This window comes from Sus scrofa, chromosome 3, assembly GCF_000003025.6.
Source record: "Sus scrofa isolate TJ Tabasco breed Duroc chromosome 3, Sscrofa11.1, whole genome shotgun sequence".
Classification (NCBI taxonomy): domain Eukaryota; kingdom Metazoa; phylum Chordata; class Mammalia; order Artiodactyla; family Suidae; genus Sus; species Sus scrofa.
In genome coordinates this window covers 80,739,437-80,761,059 of record NC_010445.4, presented here as the reverse complement: position 1 = coordinate 80,761,059, position 21,623 = coordinate 80,739,437, and the positions used below count along the sequence as shown (strand labels likewise).

The following is a 21,623-nucleotide window of genomic DNA, read 5'->3' as shown; positions in this document are numbered from 1 at the left end:
AATACTTTTAAAAATTAAAAGGGATCCTAGAATTAGGTCCAGTCATCTTGATTTTGAATATTCATGTATGCTACTTGTTTATATATTTTATTATGTAAGTGTAACAGATTTTACTTAATAATTTGCTATCAATATTCTCTTGGACCCTCAAAGTATAGTGTAATCATAAAACTGTCTTTTCTTTCATCAGAACAGCAACCCAGAGTGCGTGGCTGGCTTCTGGCTAGTCTTGATGGTCAAACAACAGGACTTATACCTGCTAATTATGTCAAAATTCTTGGTAAAAGAAGAGGTAGAAAAACGGTGGAATCCAGTAAAATTTCCAAGCAGCAGCAGTCTTTTACCAACACAACACTAACTAAAGGAGCCACAGCTGCCGATTCTTTGGAAGAACAGGAAGCCGCCTTTGAATCTGTCTTCGTTGAAACTACTAAGGTTACAGTTGCACCTGATTCCAGTGGGAAAAATGGAGATAAACAAGATCTTTGATATATTTCATGTTTGCCTGCAGTTGAACTATAATTTGGAATACTTTTTAAAAATTAATTCCGCAAAGAAATCTACAATCCAATGAAAACATTTGTTAATGGCTATTCCAGATGTTTTGCTGCTAGAAATTATTAAAGCTGTACACTAGTATGTTGGTCTAGTGACCTGGTTACATTTTATGAGTTATTGGACCATGAGGATATTTGTTTCACCCAGATTTAAGATTATGGAGACTATCATTGTCATCTTATTTAAAACCCTGTGTTTATTGAAATAGTAAGACTGATGAACTATAGAATACACAATTTGTTACAGTAGGGATCATTAATGAGTTTTTAAATTCTAGATTAATTGACCTGAAATCCTCAGTAATTGACTGACAATATATAAATATAAGAACAGGCAAAAAGGTAAAATTTTTTTACAACTTCAATTAAACTGAATAATAAAAATTTTCTGATGTGTATTACATCCAGTGTTGGGTTTGCTTTAGGCAATAGTAATGTGTTTTCTCCCAACAACAATTGATATTATTATCTTTTATTGTTTGTTTTTTAATTTATCTTGGCATTTTGAAGGAAATGGTCCCAGGTTGATATTTAGCCTTAATAATTTTCCCTGCTAGTAAAAAGGCTGTAATTTATTTTTCTTAACATATTATTTCCATTTCTTCAGAGGGTCATATAACTTTTTATCCCTTTACAATATGACTAGTTTTCATCCTGGGTGAATCAGAGTATGTATATGAAAGATTTATTGTGTTTTCCTCCAGCCAAGACTCAAGTTCTTTAGAGTTTGTACTCAATTCTAGCAGTAGTGATTTTAAACCTTTTCATAGATTCTGTGCTTCTACCTAGTACAATTACTTTTTAAAACTCAGTATTCTAGACTGTTCTTTAAACATTGAGAGTGTGTCACATTGGGTACACTTTTCTTTTAGGTTTGATTTTTACTACAGAGACTAAAAATAAAATGCTGGAGTTCCCGTCGTGGCGCAGTGGTTAATGAATCCGACTAGGAACCATGAGGTTGCGGGTTTGATCCCTGCCCTTGCTCAGTGGGTCAAGGTTCTGGCGTTGCCGTGAGCTGTGGTGTAGGTAGCAGACGCGGCTCGGATCCTGCGTTGCTGTGGCTCTGGCGTAGGCTGGCAGCTACAGCTCCAATTCGACCCCTAGCCTGGGAACCTCCATATGCCGCAGGAGCGGCCCAAGAAATGGCAAAAAGAAAAAAAATAAAATGCTGAATTGCCATTTAGAATATCATAATGCTATTTGACTTTTTTTTGTTTAATGATTTTTAAATATAGTTAAACTTCAGTACACTGAAGTATTTCCCTACAAAATTGGAAAAGTCTGATACTTGCTATGATCGTACTACAAAAACAATGCCATCAGGAATACCAGTGTACAAGAATGCACTTTAAGATATTGTCGAGGAGTTCCATTGTGGCACAGCAGAAACAAATCTGACTAGGAACCATGAGGTTGCAGGTTCGATCCCTAGCCTCACTCAGGGGTTAAGGATCTGGCGTTGCCGTGAGCTGTGGTGTAGGTCGCAGATGCGGCTCAGATCTGCTTTTGCTGTGGCTCTGGCATAGGCCGGCAGTTGTAGCTCCGATTAGACCCCCTGGCCCAGGAACCTCCATATGCCACAAGTGTGGCCCTAAAAAGACTAAAAAAACCAAAAGATATTGTTGAGGTCCTGGAATTACTTGATAAAGATTTTGGTTTAAGTAATTTTTCTTTCTTCTTGTAGACTTTATGTTCAACAAGTAATTCTGCAACAATTCAGACTTCAGACTAAAACATTGGGAACTAACTAATCAACATAGAATTTTACTAAAGTCTTCTTGGGAACTTCTAAGACAGTGTAATAAGTAACACGTCCTTTAAAATACAAAATGTTTATGTGCGCAAAAAAAGTAAAAAGATAGTAAAATCTGTTTATCTTAGGAATATTTTTCTAACACCCAGTTCATCAAGTCTTCAGATTAAGCACATTAAGTTACCTATATATTATTTTCCATATGTGTTCTACAATTAGAGGTTCTGCCTTATTTGGTTAGAGTAATTTTGGAAATTCTGTTCTTGAAACAAATTTTTGATAAAACAAATTATTAAATTTGGTTTTGGGACATCTAAATTGAATGCTAGAAGTGAAGCAGAAGTAAAATGTTGAGTCAGTGCCATTTAGATTTTTAAAAGGTGGGTCTTGAGGATGATAGTTGTGATTGGTTTTAAAGATTTATAAGGAGAAGAATATAGCATGGAATGAATGACAAAAACAATTTGACTTTTCTTAAGGTGTTTAATTTTTGGTTAAAAATGCTAAATTGGGAGTTCCCATTGTGGCGCAGTGGAAATGAACCTGACTTGTTTCTATGGGGATGAGAGTTCAATCCCTGGCCTCACTCAGTGGGTTAAGGATCCAGTGTGGCCCTGAGCTATAGCGTAGGTCTCAGACGCAGCTCGGATCCTGCGTTGCTGTAGCATAAGATGGCAGCTGTAGCCCCAGCCTGCGAACTTCATGTGCCGCTGGTGCAGCCCCCCCCCCCAAAAAAAGCTAAATTGGGAGTTCCCATTGTAGCTCAGCAGGTTAAGGACCCAATGTAGTCTCCATGAAGATGTGGGTTCGATCTCTGTCCTTGCTCAGTGGGTTGAGGACCCAATGTTGCCCCAACCTACAGCGTAGATTACAGATGTGGCTCAGATCCAATGTCATCATAGCTGTGGCATAGGTGGGCAGCCGTAGCTCGGATTTAACCCCTAGCCCCAGAACTTCTATATGCCACAGGTGTGGCCATAAGAAAAAAATTTTAAATAAAAAGCTAAATTGCAGTGTACATTATCTGGTAACTATTTGTGTCTGAAAATTCCTTTTCCATTAAGAATCTAGAAGAGGAATTGAGGACTAGAATAAGAAATTTTGTAATGTTTTTATCCTGACAGTTTTAGTATAATTTTTAAATGATTAAATGTAATGTTTAATGCTCCAACTTTGTTGTTTTTAGGAACTTATTTAAGGACTGCTACTTGACAGAAATTATACCTGAAACTAACACATTTTCAATTAAATAAAATAATCACATTACAAAAAGAAAACAGGTTTTATTTAAATTTTTTCTGATTGTAGTTTATCGGTGTAGAAAGAAAAGGGTAAGAGGAGTATAAATTTTCATGTTTTAATATTTTATTTAGGTGCTTGTTTTAGTCTGTCACTGTCATAATTATACATTAACTTGAATACTACTGTTCTTGATGTTGTGCTTTCTTTAATAGAAAAAAGAATAGATACTAAGTGCAGTTAAAATTTTATTTTTAATAGATTGTGAAGTTACTTTTAAAGTATCTTAAACTTGGAGTTCCCGTCGTGGCTCAGTGGTTAACGAATCTGACTAGGAACCATGATGTTGTGGGTTCCATCCCTGGCCTTGCTGAGTGGGTTAGGGATCCGGCATTGCTGTGAGCTGTGGTGTAGGTCGCAGATAAAGCTCGGATCCCGAGTTGCTGTGGCTGTGGTGTATGCCGGCGGCTACAGGTCCGATTCGACCCCTAGCCTGGGAACCTCCATATGCTGTGGGAGCAGCCCAAGAAATGGCCAAAAAAAAAAAGACATAAAGTATTTTAAACTTGATATACATTTTTTTTGTCTTTTTTTTTTTTTTTTTTTTTTTTTTTGCTATTTCTTGGGCCGCTCCCGCACCATATGGAGGTTCCCAGGCTAGGGGTCGAATCGGAGCTGTAGCCACCAGCCTACGCCAGAGCCACAGCAACACGGGATCCGAGCCGCGTCTGCAACCTACACCACAGCTCTCAGCAACGCCGGATCCTTAACCCACTGAGCAAGGCCAGAGAGCAAACCTGCATTCTCTTGTACATTATGTCTGGTTCTTTTTTTTTTTTTTTTTTTTGTCTTTTTGCCTTTTCTTGGGCCGCTCCCTCGGCATATGGAGGTTCCCAGGCTAGGGGTCTAATCGGAGCTGTAGCTGTCGGCCTACGCCAGAGCCACAGCAACGCTGAATCCGAGCCGCGTCTGCAACCTTCACCACAGCTCACGGCAACGCCAGATCGTTAACCCACTGAGCAAGGCCAGGGACCGAACCCGCAACCTCATGGTTCCTAATCGGATTCGTTAACCACTGCGCCACGATGGGAACTCCAGATATGCATTTTTTGAAGACAAACTATTAACTCTTTTTCCAGGATTACAGTTAATATAAAAATCTGTCTTTTTCTTCTTATCTTTATATTAATTACTGCAAACCAGTGTGTCTGTTCTATTTCCTTGTGTTTTAAAGAAAATATTGGATTTACATTTATATAAAAATTATCTTGGAATTACCACTGGCATGGCGGTTAAGGATCTGGCATTGTCTCTGATGTGGCATGGGTTTGGTCCCTGTTCCAGGAACTTCCGTTTGCTGCGGGTACGTTAAATAAAAATCTAGATTTTGGGACACCTAGATTCTAGTCTGGACACCATTACTTACTGTAAGATTTAACTCGCTTTTCACTTTCTTCATTGATGATATTGGAGATAGCTGGTAAGAGGTTATGGCAGTTATATATTTTGTAAATTTTTCCATGTATATTTAAACTTCTTACCACCTTTTAAAATGTCACAAGGTGTTTATATCAATCTAGTGTTTCAGATTCACACGTAATTAAAAATTAAAATTAGTTCACTTGTACTTATAATCTTGCCCAAAATGTAATTTTAAATTACTTTGCTGAATATCAGAACAGCCTGGAAAAACACAGTGGATATATTTGTTCAACACACAGAAATTTTTTTTTTTTTTTTTTTGTCTTTTTGTCTTTTGTTGTTGTTGCTATTTCTTGGGCCGTTCCCGCGGCATATGGAGGTTCCCAGGCCAGGGGTTGAATCGGAGCTGTAGCCACCGGCCTACACCAGAGCCACAGCAACGCGGGATCCGAGCCGCGTCTGCAACCTACACCACAGCTCACGGCAACGCCGGATCGTTAACCCACTGAGCAAGGGCAGGGACCGAACCCGCAACCTCATGGTTCCTAGTCGGATTCGTTAACCACTGCGCCACGACGGGAACTCCTGAAAATCTCTTTAATTCTACTCTTGATTTGAATAAAAGTCTGGATATAGAATTCCAAGTTGGTTGTTATTTTTCTTTAAAATTTTGAAGGGATTTCTCCATTGTCTCTAGCTTCCCTTGTGGCCACTGAGAAGTCTGAAGCTGTTCTGATTCTTGAAATTTTGTATGTGCCCTGTTTTGTTTGTTTTTATTTTCTTCTCTGGAAACTTGTAGAATTGTAGGGTCATTCTGAGGATATTAATGATTATAAATTATTTTGTTTTGAAGTTTTGACTTTCCTACATAGTCTTCCCCCCCCCCCACGTCACTGTGTGTTTATGTTTTATCTCTATAATGATAAAGATTTTCCTTCAGTTTCTGCTGCTTATGTTTAAGAGTCTGAACAACTGATTGAAGGCTTTGAGCAGACAGGCAGGGATTGTGAACTTTGTGTGAGAGCTAGCTTGGAGGACATGACATAGGATTTGCTAATATTTCCCTGAATTAAATTTCTATCCAGTTTCAGGCAGGATGACCACCCACCTGACTCATAAAATCGTCAGGAAAACAGACCAGAAAGCACTTTAACTGTAGGTAGGCAGCTCCAGTGAGAGAGTAGAGAGGAGGTGGAAAACTGCATTATATATTTTCTCCTTCCAAATTCAACAGCCAAATCTTCCCTCCCCTAAAAAAGCCGTAGGTGAGACAGGGAGAGAAGGAGGGAGAACGAGGCACCAGAGTTATTCTAGAGAAATATTTCCATGTGAAAATATGGAGTAGGAAATTGTGTTTGATTGAGTAGAATGTTAAATTGAGTGTATATTTTAGGGAGTTCATGCTGTGGCACAGTGGGTTAAGGAATCAGCATTGCCACAGCTGTGATGTAGGTTACAGCTGCAGCTCAGGTTCAGTCCCTGGCCTGGGAACTTCCATATGCTGTGAGCGTGGCCAAAGAAACAAATTCAAACGTATATTTTAAATCTGTGTGTATATTGATTTTTTTGTCTCTTTCCTGTTTCTAAAAGAAATATATTTAAAATCTTCAGTTGATATATTTTCGTGGTTTTATTAGTTGCTATTTTATATGTTTTGCCTACTTTATGTTTTGTACTTGTCATACTTGCTGTTTCTTTCTTTCTTTTTTTGTTTTTTTGTTTTTTTAGGGCCACACCCATGGCATATGGAGGTTCCCAGGCTAAGGGTCTAATTGGAGCTGTAGCTGCTGGCCTACACCACAGCCACAACCACAGCTCATGGCAACACCGGATCCTTAACCCACTGAGTGAGGCCAGGGCTTGAACCCACATCCTCATGGATACTAATTGGCTTCCTTACCACTGAGCCGCAATGGGAATTACATCTGTTTATTTTTTTATAGGTCAAATTTTCTTCCACAGGTTTGGAAGTTATACATTCTACTTTTATTCTTTTTGTGGTTACTTCTAACCCACAATTATGCTTATTTTTCTCTACCAATGCTTAAACATCAGTATTAGGAGTCCCTTGAGAGGCAGCAGGCTAAAGATCTGGTGGTGTCACTGCAGCGATCCTGATTGCTGCTGTGGTACAGGTTCAGTCCCTGGCCCAGGAACTTCCACATGCTGCAGGCATGGCCAAAAAAAAAAAAAAAATCCTCCTCTGAAAAAATAATAAAATTATCAGTATTGGAATCTTATAATAACAAAGAATGTTGGCACACAATCATCCTCCCTGCTCTCTCCAGACACCTTCCATATTGTCTCCCTGCATCTAGTCTTTCACCAATGTTGGTATCAATTACAGTTTTTGTTCCAGATTGTTATAGTTTTTTATTTTTAATATTTGGCTAGTTGAACAAACAACTTATCTGAAGTTACTATTTATCTTTATTTACTATAAAGTTTTGTGCATCATTTACATATTTTTAACCATCAGACAGGTATAACCACATGGTATTAAAAAATCAAACTGTGATTAAAAACATATAAGGAGTTCCCGTCGTGGCGCAGTGGTTAACGAATCCGATTAAGAACCATGAGGTTGCGGGTTCGGTCCCTGGCCTTGCTCAGTGGGTTAACGATCTGGCGTTGCCGTGAGCTGTGGTGTAGGTTGCAGACTCGGCTCGGATCCCGCGGTGCTGTGGCTCTGGCGTAGGCGGGTGGCTACAGCTCCGATTCAACCCCTGGCCTGGGAACCTCCATATGCCGCGGGAGCGGCCCAAGAAATAGCAACAATAACAACAACAACAACAAAAAGACAAAAGACAAAATAATAATAATAATAATAATAATAAACAAATTTAAAAAATTAAAAAAAAAAAAACGTATAAGAGGAGTTCCCGTTGTGGTGCAGCAGAAACGAATCTGACTAGGAACCACAAGGTTGAGGGTTCAGGCCCTGGCCTCACTCAGTGGGTTAAGGATCCAGCGTTACCATGAGCTGTGGTGTAGGTCGCATACGTGGCTTGGATCTGGCGGTGGCAGTGGCTGTAGCGTAGGCTAAAAGCTGTAGCTCTGATTAGACCCCTAGCCTGGGAACCTCCGTATGCCGAGGGTGTGGCCCTAAAAGACAAAAAAAAAGTAAACAAGATACTCCCCTGCCTCAGTCCAGAGTCCTGGTCCCAGAGGCAACCACATTTAACTCCTTGCTATTCTGTTTTAACCTTTTTATTTCTACATAATACACTTATTTTGCTCTTTTGACCTAACAACTTTAGAGGTTTTCTATTACCCTCTGCATCGCACCTCCATGGAATATTTGACTGCCTTACACTACTATCCCACACTTCCCCTTACCCACTTTCCTAAGATTATTTTAACTTTTAGTTAAGTCAGTGAAAATGTTTGCATTCTTGTGACCCTGGAAATATTATTTCTTTCTTCCCTGCTGTTTATTTATTGAATAACTCTGATTTTCCTGGCATTGATAGTGCCTTGCTTTTTTTATTTGCCTTTTTCTGTGTACTGTATCTGGCTACAAGGAGTGGTGCCTGAAGCTTCCAAGTACTGGTCCTTTCAAGGGTTCTGCAGTATAAATGGCCTTAATTGTTTTCAGAATCCCTGTCTTAAGTATAATTTCATCCCCTCTGCGAAGTTACCTTACATCCATTTGCCTTCTGACCACTTCTGAAAGTCTCATTCATCGTTGTCTTTTTATGCTTTTCCTGGTTGCTTAATATCCCTCATTCTTTTACCGTCATTTTTGGGGAGATTTTGAGAGGAAAGGAGAATAAGGTGAATAATTAATCTCTTGTAATTAACTAGAAACTAAACATGGTTTTCTGCAGCCATGTTTTATATACCCTTGAGCAAGTTATGTATACTACTGCCCATTCCACCTGCCTCCCCCTGTTCTGTGTTGAACTTAATTCAGCAGGTTTTTCCCAACCCCTTCCCTCCCATCAAAAACAACTCTTGTTGAGGTCACTTAGTGACCATTACACTGCTATCTGGTGACCAGTTCTCAGTCTTCATTCTTTTTTTTTTTTTAGAGCCACACCCTGGCATATGGAGGTTGCCAGGCTAGGGGTCCAATCAGAGCAACAGCTGCTGGCCTAGGCCATAGCAACTCAGGATCTGAGCCATGTCTGTGACCTATACCACAGCAACACTGGATCCTTTGACCCACTGGGTGAGGCCAGGGATCGAACCACATCCTCAGGGATCCTAATCGGGTTCATTACCACTGAGCCACTGTGGGAACTCCAAAGAAGTTTTAGTTTAAAGCCAGTACAATAAGCTTCAGTTGGAAACTAAGCCCTAGAGAAAAGACTACAAGTCATTTAGATAGCATACCTCTTAGAGGGCATACTTAGAATTGATACTGTAATTGCCCCCAACAACTTCGTTGTATTTATACTATTCATCATGCATTTGATTCCAGGATCTGTGGATCTTTGGATTCATCTTTTAATCAATTCTGGAAATTTTGCGTTATCTTCATTCTCTCTGTTCTCTGTAGAACTTAAATTATACATATGTTTAGACCTCATCCTACCTGTCTTTCATATTTTTCATCTATTTTTCTCTGTGCTGCAATTGAAAGATTTTTCATGTATACAGTATTTACGTGTTCACTATTTAGGTATTTCTGACATGTCACTGATTCACTAAGGTTTCTTTAAATTTCCATAATTATATATATATATATATATTTTTTTTTTTTTTTTGTCTTTTTGCCTTTTCTAGGGCTGCTCCCACAGCATATGGAGGTTCCCAGTCTAGGGGTCGAATCAGAGCTGTAGCCGCCGGCCTACACGCCAGAGCCACAGCAACGAGGGATCCCAGCCGCGTCTGCAACCTACACCACAGCTCACAGCAACACCAGATCCTTAACCCACTGAGCAAGGCCAGGGACCGAACCCGCAACCTCATGATTCCTAGTCGGATTCATTAACCACTGCACCACAACGGGAACTCCATAATTATATTTTAAATTTAACTGTATTTCGATAATTACATCTGGAAGTTTTTTTCAGTCTGCCTGTTCATTATTAATCATTTATGTAAGCATGCCATGTGAATGTCTACAGAAGTCCAATAGCTGCAGTCTTTGGAAGTTAAAATGCTCACTTTTTTTTGCTGACCCTCACACATAATATCTGGCCTCTTCACATTTATGGTGACCTTTATGAGTTCATTGCTTGTTTTTTTGTTTGTTTTTTTTTTCTCTCTCTCTTTTTTTTGACCGCACCACAGCATATGGAGTTCCTGGGCCAGTGATCAGATCCATGCAGCAGTTGCTATCTACACCAAAGCTGCGACAATGCCAGATCCTTAACGCATTGTGCCAGGTTGGGGATGGAACCCAAATTCCTGCCAGAGACACCACTGATCTCATTGCGCCACAGTGGGAATTCATATTGCTTGTTAATATGTAAATTCTGCAGGCCAAAATTGGGGAAGGCATGACTACAGAGAATTCACCTCTGCCTCTGCTAATATAATGGGGGAAATCATTATTGTGGGACAAATTTCAGTCCTCCCTTGAAGGTCTTGAGTAAGAGTAGGAGATCTTTAACTTCCCTTCACTCTCACTCTGAGCCCAAAGCTCAGAATCCTGACAGCTAAATTGCTGTGGCAATCCACCCTCTGGACACCTATACCCTCTCTTCTGCCTGCAGTTTCCCATCAGTTTTGATGGATTTTTCCCTCTCTCCCTACTTGCTATGAGATCAGTAGTGCTTTAATGTATGTATCCCAGCCAAGGTCTTACTTGTTTAGTAAGAGAGTGTCATCACAGTTGCAAAAGTAGAAGTCCCTCCAATTTCCAGACTCTCATAGACAAGTATTTGAAATTTTACCTTGTGGAAAATCCAATATATCTGTGCTTTTGTTTGAGATTTTTTTTTTAAACTAATTTTATAAAAACTAATCCTTACATTGAAATTACCCGGGAAATTCAACATTCCCAATGGAACATGAGGAGAAACCAGGAGTGAAGGAAAGGTATTAACACTGGAAAGTAAACAAAACATTTCTATTAATAAACCAGCAAGCATGTATATGTCATCTTGTTTTTCTTGTTTGCCAAAAAATCTTAACAGGTCTTTAGGACAGACATTTGCAAACTTCTGCTTTAAGACTTGAGAAGATAGCTAAGTGCCTTCTGACTCAACAATGGAAAAAGCTGCTACATTTATAATAGTGTAGTTTTATGTATTTTTGTCATCTATGGTAACATTCTTTGAAATTCTCTGAAAATTGTTCATCCATATATGATAAAAGCAACTAAATTCACAAATTGGAAAAACCCACTTCTTACCTATTGTATTAATGATTAAACATATAATCCTTTACTCTTTTTCCATTTGTATGTGAAAGAACAAAATTTTAAAGCCAGTGACAATTAATTTCTTAATATGAATGGCTAACACCTTTTCCATCCAAAACTTATTAATACTCATTAAGTTCAAAATAACCCCTTAGATTATTTCCAGTGTAATGCTCACACCCATAAAAACCAGCATTCTTGCATTGCTGCTATTTAAGGGACTTGCCAAATCAAACTGTACATACCTGGTTGTCTTTTTTTTTTTTTTTTTTTTTTTGCTATTTCTTGGGCTGCTCCCATAGCATATGGAGGTTCCCAGGCTAGGGGTCGAAACGAAGCTGTAGCCGCTGGCCTATGCCAGAGCCACAGCAACGCGGGATCCGAGCCACGTCTGCAACCTACACCACAGCTCATGGCAACGCCGGATCGTTAACCCACTGAGCAAGGGCAGGGACCGAACCCGCAACCTCATGGTTCCTAGTCGGATTCGTTAACCACTGCGTCACAACGGGAACTCCCAAACTGTACATACCTGGTTAAGCTGACTGTGTAACCAGGTGATTACACAAACTCCATGTAACGAGGTTAATGAGCTAATTGGCTGCTCAAATGAATTCTACCTTTTCTAGTCTCTTCGTGTGTATGTTGTAGCTGTTGGGATAGAAGTGGGAGTAATGCATGTGACTTCTGGATTATGCCTTTAGAAGTATTGGGCATGCATTCCTTACTCTGTCTCCCTTCTGTGGGGTGTGGAAGCAGCCATTTCAGATGCCTGTTTAAACTACTGTATTTTGGGTCTCTATGTTAAAGCACCTTAGTCTGCACTAAAATTAATAGAGGGATAGATGATCGTATAAGAAGGTTTAGACTGGGTGAGGACAGGAAGTGGATGAAGTTTTAAGTGAGATTGCCCATTCCACAGAAAAGGCCTCAGGAACAAACATCTGCACAATGCCCAAGATTCTTCCTCCAACTGTTTGGGTCACTGCAGAGACACAGGTTGGATCCCAGCCCAGTGCAGTGGGTTAAAGGATCTGGAATTGCCACAGCTGTGGTTCAGATTCAATTTCCTGTCAGGGATGTGGCTATTAAAAAAAAAGAAGGAAGAAAAGGAGTCTTCCTTGGGCAAATGTCATTCAACCTAAGGAGTAGGACAAGTCACTTGAACTTAATCTGTTTGACCTTAAAATGAAAAGACTGAAGAAGTTATCTCAAGGATCCTTTCTAGTTCTGTCATTCTATAAACATATATTGTTCTAGAAAAGGCTGGAGAGTGGTGAAGAAAAGCTTCAGATGTTAAGTACCTAAATTGATTCCTCAGAGATGCACAGTAGATCAACAGCAAGAACAGATGTTATGGATGGAGTCCAGTAGCAGAGCTCCATTCTCTTCTGTCTGCCTGCAAACTGGTTAATTAACTGACTTTATTTCTTTTGACCAAACCTTGCTAAAAGCACAGTGGCAGTCAACAAGAAACTCACATTCTGACCTTTTCTAAACCACTTCACTCAGAACCCTAGGCTTAATAATCTGCCTTTCAAGTTAAAGCAGGTGAAAATATGTTTGGGAAGAGTCACCAGCCTGCAGTTTGTGTCTACCTGCCACATGTACCTTAGATCTTTGTTACTGTAGCACATCACTTTCAGGGACTAACTTTCTCTTTTAGGGAATACAGTGAGCTTCTGTAACAACAGATGCAAAATACATCTGTTTTTTGTATTGTTTTTTTTAGTGGCTAAAGCAAGACAAACATTTTTCTCATGTAACAGTTCGGAGGTAGGCAGACAGTCTGAGGCCTGTTATGCAGCTTTGCCTCAAAAGGTAATTCAGGACCCAGGTTCCTTCTATTATTTCTCTGCAATCAATCCCACATGGGTTGTTCTTATCCTTGTGGCTTAAGCTGCCTCACCGCCATCACAACTGAGTTCAAGCTTATGTGAAAGTGTTATCTGAAAACTGGGTTGCCCCAAGTAAGAACAATGAAGATCTTTCCCAAAGCAGTGTCTCCCTGAATAGCAAAATTGGATAAGTTTTCAGGTAAAGGCACATGCAATTTCATGAAGGTGCTTGAGTGGAGGAAAATTCAGCATAGACTTGGGGCAAAGATTGGCTGAGTCCAAGTCTTAGTTGATTGAAGGCCGGAGGATTAACATCATTATTCCATCCTACACCTGGGTGGGGGCCTTAGTTCCTGCAGAACTCAAAGACGGATCATTATGAATATCTCTTGAGGAGGAGCTAGGACTCTGCTCTATCACTGCCTTTTCTCTGTTCTTGCACTCCTTTGTTCCCTTAAGATCATTATTTCAAGGGCAAGCATTGTGGCCAGGCATAGATCACAAAATGGCATAGACCAAAATGGCTTCCCTTATTTCAAGAAAGCCATTCCTGGTTCTGTTTCTCTGGGTACCCCCTAACCTATCTGATTACAAAAGGAAGACAGGGCTGCAGCACTATTTACAATAGCCAAAACATGGAAACAACCTAAATGTCCATTGACAGAGGAGGGGATCAAGAAGATGTGGTACACAATGGAATATTACTCAGTCATTAAAAAGAACGAAATACCAGGATTTTTTGCAACATGGATGGACCTAGAAACTACCATGCTAGGTGAAGTCAGCCATACAATGAGACACCAACATCAAATGCTTTCACTGACATGTAGAATCTGAAAAAAGGACAGATTGTACTTCTTTGCAGAACAGATGCTGACTCAGATATTGAAAAACTTATGGTCTCTGGAGGAGATAGTTTGGGGGGTGGGGGATGGAAATCCTGTGAAATCAGATTGTTATGATCATTACACAACTACAGATGTGATAAATTCATTTGAGTAATTAAAAAATTAAAATTAAAAAAATATATTAAAAAAAAAGGAAGAGAGGGAGTAGAGACCAAATAGCTTCTCTTTAAGAATTTACCTAACTAGCTTCTTTGTGGTACAAATCTTGCCTAACTTTAATGTTCATACTTGCTGAACCTATTAATGTATGAAAACTTAATGTGTAACCCACAGCTATTTACATTTTTCAAGAGATGCTTCCTGCTGAAGACAATGCTTCACCCAAATACTTTCCATGTCCCTCAGATCATGCAACTTTCCCATTCTACTTGACCTAAGGAGCTATACAAAGCCAACAACGGTTTTAATTCATTCTTTATCTGAGTTCTTCTACTTCCCCTATGCTCCGCTTTCTTCTGGACTCAGAGTTGATCACCTAAGTTCAGGGTCGGGGCATGTGGTTGCTAAGAGACAAGACGCTGAAAGGATGGCAACGCTGCACTGCGGCAAGCCTGAGGGAGTGAATGCGAGGGGGGCGGGGAAGAAAAAGGCTTAGGCTAGGCGCGGCGCCCGCTCACCACCGCAGCTTCTCTACTCCCGCCCGCGCAGCAGGATCTCGTCTCTCATTGGCTCCGCTGCAGAGGCGCTGGCCTGCGATTGGCGGGCGGGGTCGATCCGGCGTTTCCCCGCCCCTGGCGCTGGTACCCCGCCGCCGCCTGTGGGCTAACAAGGACAGCTAACTAGGACGCCCCGGCCGGGTTTGCGGGTTGGGTTGTGGGGTCTTCATGGCCCCGGCAGTGCTGGCTTCTGCCGGTGAAGGAGACGCAGCGAAGGTCGCCGCGGCCTTGTGGAGGTGAGCGAGACGCCGAGGGGGTTCAGGTGCCGGCTAGGGGCGGGAAGTGCGGCGAGAGGCGGTACCGCGGGCACCTAGCAAGTTCCCTCCATGGCCTCCTCCCTAAGAGGAGGGCTGAGCTGGGCCGGCATCCTATTCGCCCAAAGTGCCCCCAAACGCCCCACACGCAGCCCACAGCCTGCCGGCCCTGTCTGCTCCAGAGCCCCGAAGCCTGCAGACCACCTGAGGGAGCCCCAAAGTCTGCAAGCTCGGCCTCGCCCGGGTCCCTTCCCAGCAACTGCCCCCGCCTCGTCCCGTTACCCGCCAGGCTCCTTTGTCCGCCCCCGGCTCGCTGTGCACCCAGAGAGTTTCGATCCGTGCGGGGGAGGCCGAGAGTCTGAAAAGGACTGGGGTGCCTTGAGGATGTGCCGCGCCGTAATCCCTGGGCCGAAGGTTTGCAGGGCTTTGATCCCGTTATCCTGCGTTTCAGCTGTGGTTTTCTTTGCTCCTTCACAATGAAAGCCAGCTGCCTCGGTTCTCAGTTGTGTCGGAAAGCCAGGGCACAAGGCTTATACCCCAGTGCTGGGTGACTCCGTGTTATAGCCCACTCTGTTATGCCAAAGGCCTTTGACCTGCTCTGATGCCGCCCCCCACCCCCACTTACTATCCTCCACTGCCTAGGAAAACAAGTCTGTCTGCAAGACCATTTTTATATTTGAAAAAACGGAAAAAGCAGATGCCAGTCGTGGACCTCTATTTTGTCTTAATTACTTGGATTGGTCTTATTAATACATTTAAATAATCCAGCATTATGGGAAAGGGAGAGAGGACATGAGATGTGTTCTTAAAAAGTGTAGTGTGTTAAACAAATAGAAGTTTTATTTTTGGCAAATAACATGTTTCACGTTGAAGAGGTTTTTGTTTTTGGTCTTGCCTGTGGCATGCAGAAGTTCCCTGGCCAGGGATCAAACCTGGGCCACTTCAGAGACAACACCAGATCCTTAACCCTCTGAGCCACCAGGGAACGCCTAAAAAATACCTTTTTCTTGTTCTATCATGAATAGGAGTAGATCTAGTAATACTGCAATTTGAGCTTCAAATTTTTCCCCATTGTCAGTTTTCGATAAGTCTGTACTTCTTTTCCAGAATGGGATGCACTGTGCCAGCTATTCTGAGAGAATTTATGTATTCAGTGCTATGCCTTTCATACTTACATTCTGACTCTAAGGGATGCTTTCTTGAACTTTGATTTAAGTGAAATTAATACTGGATAATTTTCCCTTGCTTTGGTATTATTCAGTTGTGTAAAGAAAATATTGGCAGGAGTTCCCGTTGTGGCGCAGCGGAAACGAATCTGACTAGGAACCATGAGGTTGCGGGTTCGATTCCTGGCCTCGCTCAATGGGTTAAGGATCCGGTGGGAAACGAATCTGACTAGGAACCATGAGGTTGCGGGTTCGATTCCTGGCCTCGCTCAATGGGTTAAGGATCCGGTGGGAAACGAATCTGACTAGGAACCATGAGGTTGCGGGTTCGATTCCTGGCCTCACTCAATGGGTTAAGGATCCGGTGTTGCCGTCAGCTGTGGTGTAGATCACAGACACGGCTCAGATCCCTCGTTACTGTGGCTCTGGCGAAGGCCGGCAGCTGCAGCTCTGATTAGACCCCTAGCCTGGGAACCTCCATATGCCTCAGGTGCGCCCCTAAAAGGACAAAAAGACCAAAAAAAAAAGAAAATGTCAGTAGAAAAAAATTTTCACATCTAGATGATTTATTCTTTTTTTTTTTTTTTTGTCTTTTTGCCATTTCTTGGGCCGCTTCCACAGCATATGGAGGTTCCCAGGCTAGGGGTCTAATTAGAGCTGTAGCTGCCGGCCTACACCACAGCCACAGCAAAGTGGGATCTGAGCCTCATCTGCAACCTACGCCACAGCTCATGGCAACACCAGATCCTTAACCCACTGAGCAAGGCCAGGGATCAAACCTGCAACCTCATGGTTCCTAGTTGGATTCTTTAACCACTGAGCCACGATGGGAACTCCTAGGTGATTTATTCTTAAACATATATATTATAAATAGACATTATATTTGAAGTACACATACAAATTTAAAATATGAATAGTATTTTTGATTAGCTAACAGGTGCCTGCATGTTGTAGACTACAATAAATATTTTAGAAATTTTAAAAGAATTGTTTTGGAAGTGAAGAAGAAACAGCATTCAAGTCCTTGACCTGAATTCCATTTTAGACTTTCGTATCGAGGCCCAAACAAAATATGATAAAATACTCTATGCCCTAACATACATCTCAAATTGTATCATATGAATAGTGATGATAACCTGGACATATGAGTAAAGAACAATGAATTTCTGTAAATCTATTATCAACTGGGCTCAAGGCAATGTTTTATAGTTCTTAAACTAATTTGGGGAAATTTTTATGCCAATAATGGCCAAAAGAGAAAGGGGAAAATAATAGTAATAACAAATTATTTATTGAGCATCTTTTGTATGCCAGGTAATGTTATATATATATTATTTAATCTCTAGCCTTAAAGGTAGATATTATTTTCCTTATGTTACAGCCAAGACCATTAAAATCATAGGTTGTACTGGAGTTCCTTTTGTGGCTCAGTGGTACCAAATCCAACTAGTATCCATGAGGATGCCAGTTTGATTCTTGGCCTTGCTCAGTGGATTAAGGATCCCATGTTGCCGTGAGCTCTGGTATGGGTTGCAGACACGGCTCGGATCCCATGTTGCTGTGGCTGTGGCGTAGACCTGCAGCTGCAGCTCTGATTCTACCCCTTGCCTGGGAACCATGTGCCTCAGGTGTGGTCCTAAAAAGAAAAAAGAAAGAAAGAAATCATAGATTGTACTACTGGGAGTGGTAAACTAGATAAGAATCTAGATCTGAATTTCTACTCATTTTATTGAGAACATACTTCATTGGAAAGTTGCTGTCTCTCCTTTCATCTGTTACATTTATCTTTATGAATCTTTGTAATCTGAGGATCTTTGGAAAGATGATGTTGCTACTACAAACATTTTATAGTAGTATGTGCCAAGTAGCACTGTCCGTATATCCTCAAAAATATGTGGCCTAGCTGCTATTATTCTTTGTTTTACAGATGAGGAAATTGAGGCATAGAGATATGTAATCTGAACCAGATAAATCCTAAATGGTAGAACCAGAGCAAAAATTTGGGCAGTCTGGCTTCAGAGTCCATACCCAATGCAATTCTGACCCATCAACAAGGTATCTCTCTGGTTGCTAGGAAGCTGTGATTTTAGAGTGCTTGGAATTTTTCTTTGTTTCTTTTTAATGTTCATGCAGAAACAGGTAGGATAACTTTATGATGTCTGCCACCTGATGTCCTCTATCAGTGTTTTATATAAACAATTTCATTTACCAGCCATAGTTAACACTTAACTGAGAGCTTCTGCATTCCAACTCTCCAACCCACATTTCAACATCTCACATAATCCTTAGCACAATCCCAGGAGGTAGATACTGTTATTTTATACTGCATCACATTTGTGAGGTCATTTTATTGTCTTCAGAGTGCTTTTAGGAGTTCCCATGTGTGGCTTATTGGGTTAAGGGTACGGTGTTGTCACTGCTGCAGCTTGGGTGGATGCTGTGGCGCAGGTTCAATCCCTGGCCCCGGAACCTCCACATCCTATGGGCACGGCAAAACAAACAAATAAAAAAAGTGCTTTCACAAAATTATTCTTTTCATTATTTCTATGATGTCGGAGGTATTACCATCACTTCATTTTTAATGCAGAAGTTCAGATAACTTGCCTTGACTAACTTGTCTGGTGTTAAAACTCAAGAGCTTCAGACTCCTGTGTACATTGCTTTTTTCCACTGTTCTGGTCAGTGGATCTTCGCTTTATGCTTCTTGTCCTAAAATAGATAATATTATTCCATAGGAACAGCTTATATTTGGAGATTATATTCCCAATTCAGATTCAACATCAGTTAAGTCACAGATATGACTAGCTGTAAATCTTTGTCATTATTTTCATCTGTGGTTTTTTTTTTAAACGGCTGCACCTGCCACAAATGAAAGTTCCCAGGCTAGGAATTGAATCATGGGATCTGAGCCGCATCTGTGACCTACGCCACAGCTTGTGGCAATGCTGGATCCCAATGCTGGATCCCTGGCAACGCCAGGGATCAAACCTGCATCTTCTCAGACACCATGTCGAATTCTGAACCTGCTGAGGCATGATGGAAATTCCTCATTTGTAAATTTGTGTTCTAACTTGAGATACCTATCCTTGGCAAGTGGCGGGGCTTCAATAAGTGTTAAATTTCTTTTTTCTTTTTTTTTTAATTTTAGCTTTACTGAGGTATAATTGACATAAATTCTTAAAATTTTCTAGGTTTGAAAGGTGTAGTTTCTTTTTCTCTTCGATATCATAGCCTTCTCTTTCCCTTGTCTCACAAACAGAAGCTTTCAGAATTGTTTCGTTGACTCATAACTAACTTTAAAATGTTTAGACTCTATCCTAAACCGTCACTCCCAACTGCTGACTCCCCTATGCAGTACTTCTTGAGTGCAATGAAAAGAGCATGGATTTGAAAGTCAGTTTTACCTGGGTTTCAATCTTTGCTTTGACTTCTGTTAGCTCTGTGGCCTTGTACAAATTATTTAACTTTTCTGAATATATTTCTTCGCCTTCTAAAATTTGGGAAAGGGAGTTCCTGTCGTGGCACAGTGGTTAATGAATCCGACTAGGAACCATGAGGTTGCGGGTTCCGTCCCTGCCCTTGCTCGGTGGGTTGACGATCCGGCGTTGCCGTGAGCTGTGGTGTAGGTTGCAGACGCGGCTCGGATCCCGCGTTGCTGTGGCTCTGGCTGCAGCTCCGATTCGACCCCTAGCCTGGGAATCTCCATATGCCGCAGGAGCAGCCCAAAGAAATAGCAAAAAGACAAAAAAATAAAATAAAATTTGGGAAAGCATCTATCTTACAGGGTTGTGAGAATTTATTTAAATAATGTATATAAAAGCCTTAGCACAGCTCCAGGCTCCTAGTAAATACTCAGTAAATATATTCTTAACATTTTCTAAGCTTGGAACTTCCTGTTGTGGCTCCTCAGGTTAAGAACCGGACATAGGAGTTCCCGTCGTGGCGCAGTGGTTAACGAATCCAACTAGGAACCTTGAGGTTGCAGGTTTGATCCCTGGCCTTGCTCAGTGGGTTAACGATCCCGCGTTGCCGTGAGCTGTGGTGTAGGTTGCAGACGCGGCTTGGATCCCGCGTTGCTGTGGCTCTGGCGTAGGCCGGTGGCTACAGCTCCAATTAGACCCCTAGCCTGGGAACCTCCAAATGCCGCGGGAGCGGCCCAAGAAAAGGCAAAAAGACAATTAAAAAAAAAAAAAAAGAACTCCGGACATAATGTACAAGAGGATGCAGGTTTGCTCTCTGACCTCACTTAGTGGGTTAAGGATCCAGCATTGCCACAAGCTTTGGCGTAGATCACAGATGCGGCTCAGATACAGTGCTGCTGTGGCTGTGATTTAGGCCTCAGGGGCAGCTCTGTTCAACCCCTAATCCAGGAACAGCCATATGCCACAGGTGCAACCATTAAAAAATTTTTTCTTCTAGAGTTCCCATCATGGCTCAGTGGTTGACGAATCCGACTAGGAACCATGAGGTTGCAGGTTCGATCCCTGGCCTTGCTCATTGGGTTAACAATCCGGCGTTGCCATGAGCTGTGGTGTAGGTTGCAGACACGGCTCGGATCCTGTGTGGCTGTGGGAAGGCCTGCAGCTACAGCTCCAATTGGACCCCTAGCCTGGGAACCTCCATATGCCATGGGAGCCGCTCTAGAAAAGGCAAAAGACTGAAAAATAAAAATTTCTCCTAAGGTTGAAATGAGTAACAGCGTTTTCTCTTTCATACCATGGCTTTCCCCTCTTCCATAATGCCACAGCAATTTGTGTCCCTCCTGTGCCCCTCGATGGCTCCCCTCTGCTTTGGCTCACAGCAAATGATAATAAAATGATCTGTCTGCTTATATCCTCACCTCTCTGCTAGTAAACTCCTTGAGGACAGGAAACATGCCATATTTATCTTTGTTTTCCCCAGAGCTTGGCTCATGGATGGTGTTCACTAAATGTGAAGTGAACTAATCCATTTGGAAAGCCATCTAGAGACTTTTTCCTTGGTCATCCTGTTGCTTGAGGTTCTTGGGTACCCATGTCACTGGAATGAACCAAAGGATGTGTGATGGGAGGAAATACAGGTGAGGAGCCAGGTGAAGAAGCAAGGAAAGCCTCTACTCTTGTAGGAGTGTGTGTGTGTGTGTGTGTGTGTGTGTGTGTGTGTGTGTGTGTGTGTGTGTGTGTGTGGAGGTACCTTGGCTTTTTATATATGACAGGGTGTGTGTGTAAGGATTAAACCTTATCAGGCCAGTTGTCACATTGCTTCTGAAGACAAGGAAGATAACTTTCAAAAAAATGTTCCTAATCTGTAAAATCAGTACTAATTCGAGTATTAAATCTAATACTGCCCGTCACTTTTAACTAATAATCACATGGCACAGTAATAATGATTATGCTTCTCCTAAAATGTTGTATTAACTTGATTCTCCATTTCATTTGATTATGTCAAAATTGAATATACCAAGTCAAAATTAAATTCTGGAGAGAATTAAATATGCCAAGGCATTCTCTTGTGGCACAGTGGGTTGAGGAC

The 21,623-nt window shown here is 41.4% G+C and overlaps 2 protein-coding genes across 12 annotated transcripts in view; both read left to right on the top strand.

Moving 5' to 3' along the window:
- The window catches only part of PEX13 (peroxisomal biogenesis factor 13), a 33,638-nt gene extending 30,048 nt beyond the window's left edge, over nucleotides 1-3,590 (top strand). Inside the window, exon 4 of the mRNA XM_003481205.4 lies at nucleotides 191-3,590. Coding sequence (XP_003481253.1) covers nucleotides 191-489 — 299 coding nt within the window. The 3' untranslated portion in view covers nucleotides 490-3,590. The remainder of the gene's footprint in view (nucleotides 1-190) is intronic.
- KIAA1841 (KIAA1841 ortholog) overlaps nucleotides 14,754-21,623 on the top strand; it is a 71,299-nt gene continuing 64,429 nt past the window's right edge. For 3 of the 11 annotated variants that reach the window (XM_021087517.1, XM_021087514.1, XM_021087510.1), the window contains exon 1: nucleotides 14,761-14,928. The gene's annotated coding sequence lies outside the window, so the exon portion shown is untranslated. Of the gene's footprint in view, nucleotides 14,929-21,014; nucleotides 21,172-21,623 lie in introns of all 11 variants that reach the window. The other 8 variants (XM_021087509.1, XM_021087508.1, XM_021087506.1 and 5 more) reach the window with 6 other exon arrangements.